General features: G+C 50.7%; 1 protein-coding gene across 1 annotated transcript in view; it reads right to left on the reverse strand.

The window, feature by feature from the left end:
- Positions 1–1,794, reverse strand: part of exoc3l2b (exocyst complex component 3-like 2b) — a 17,735-nt gene that overhangs the window by 6,532 nt on the left and 9,409 nt on the right. Inside the window, 3 exon segments of the mRNA XM_079354046.1 lie at positions 1–70; positions 244–510; positions 904–1,166. The exon segment at positions 1–70 is cut by the window's left edge and continues 49 nt beyond it. Coding sequence (XP_079210172.1) covers positions 1–70; positions 244–510; positions 904–1,166 — 600 coding nt within the window.

Here is a 1,794-nt window from a genome sequence, read left to right on the forward strand (position 1 = left end):
TCTCCAGCTGGTTGTCGGTGATGGCCTCCAGTCGCCTAGCAACCGCCTGGTGGTAGCTCTGCACGTACACCTGGACAGGTGAAAGGTGGAAAAGTATCTTAAAGTGCTGCATGAAGTACGGAGGACGCAGACATTTATGAGGTTCAGCAAAGAAAATGTAATGAAGCAGTTTCATGAAGTGCAGGTGGAGTCGCCCCCCGCTGGTCGAGGACACTTCTACATTCTGTCCTGGCGTGTTCTCACCTCCACGGGCTGGTACTCCTCGGGGTAAATAGACACCACATTCCTCTTGGCAGCCCCGAGGTCGTCCACCACGCGGGCCCGGAGCCGGTCCAGGTACCCGTCCAGCTCTCCGGCTGTGAACTCCGTCCTCTGAGGCAGCGAGCTGTCGGCCGCCTCCTCCACCGCCTCCCGCCACCTCTGCTTCAGACGGCGGGGCCTCGGTCCCCCCGGGGCCGCGACCTCGCTGACGGCCCAGTCTTTATCAGTCTGTTCCTCCTGTTGCAGCACCTGCACATTCAGACGGACGGGTGAGGTCATCGTCCAGTCGTTTCATATTCAACTTAATGAGATCTTTAATGGTACAAACATTCTGCCCCCTGGTGGAACTTTTTTATATTGCAGATTTGAGTTGTTTTTTTTAAACTGCTGGCTTCATGTAGTAGTGTGAAAGTCTTTGGTAGGATATTTTAACATTTATATTACTAATTAAATTTCACTCTGAAGTCAACAGGTTTAAACTGTTTAGTCACAAACAGAAGGATTTATTTATTTTGTAAATCGTCTCTCAGTCTGATCCAAACCGACGCTACTAGACTACAATATGTCTAAAAACTTGAAAGTAAACTCTTCTGGTTGTCTGGTACATGTCTGTGCCGTTTCCATGGCAACAGCAGTCCTTACCTGCACCACCAGGCCGAGGTTCGGCCCGGCCGTCGGGGAGCGCAGAGACTCCCTGACCACGGCCCACAGCTCCTTCTGCAGCTCCTCGTACAGCAGCTCCACGTCCTTCGCCTTCCTCCGCCCGCCATCTTTGACACTGGAGGCGCCGGCGTCCTCCGGCTCTGCGGCTGCGGCGGACTCGTTGCACTCCTGCTCCAGCTCCAGGATGTGAGTGTCGGCGAGGAGGAGGTCCCGCTTCTTCACCAGCTGCAGGATCTCCAGGACTGATGGAGACAGGGAGACCATGTAAGGGTTAAACCTCTACCTGAACTGTGTCACGACTTAAGAGGACATTTTGTTCTTTCAGAGCTGCTGATGTGAATATAAATATAATATCTATAAAGTTTGATTTTAAGACAGCAGGTTCTGTCAGCCTGTGTGGGGAAACTTTGGATCAATACCAGAGAAGACAACCGTTGAATCCGTTTGTTGTTTTAAACCTTTCAAAGTGAAAGTTATTCTGGAGGTGGGTTGGTTTGTTTTGAACATCAAAGCAGCCCTCTGGGACTCAGCAGGACGGAGCCGGAGGTTCCCACAGAATCACTGATCGAACATCGAGAGACTTGTGGGAGGTTTGAGCAAATTTATATTCCGAACATTTCACAGGCGGAGTGTGAAGGTTCATCCTCTGGGACAAAGATGTTCTCAGAGTGCACCGCTCGTCCTGTTTGCTTTAAAGCTCATTTAAATCCTTTCCGAACCAGATCCAAGTCCTCACATCAACGTCTTTGTGTTTGTATACTGGAGGAACTGCAGCTGTAAAGATGGACATTTGAACATAGAGCTCTATGGAGACTGACTCACTGCAGGAGACAGACTCTAGTGGACACTGGAGGAACTGCAGCTGTAAAG

Source organism: Symphodus melops, assembly GCF_947650265.1.
Source record: "Symphodus melops genome assembly, chromosome: 10".
In the NCBI taxonomy this organism is placed as follows: Eukaryota; Metazoa; Chordata; class Actinopteri; order Labriformes; family Labridae; genus Symphodus; species Symphodus melops.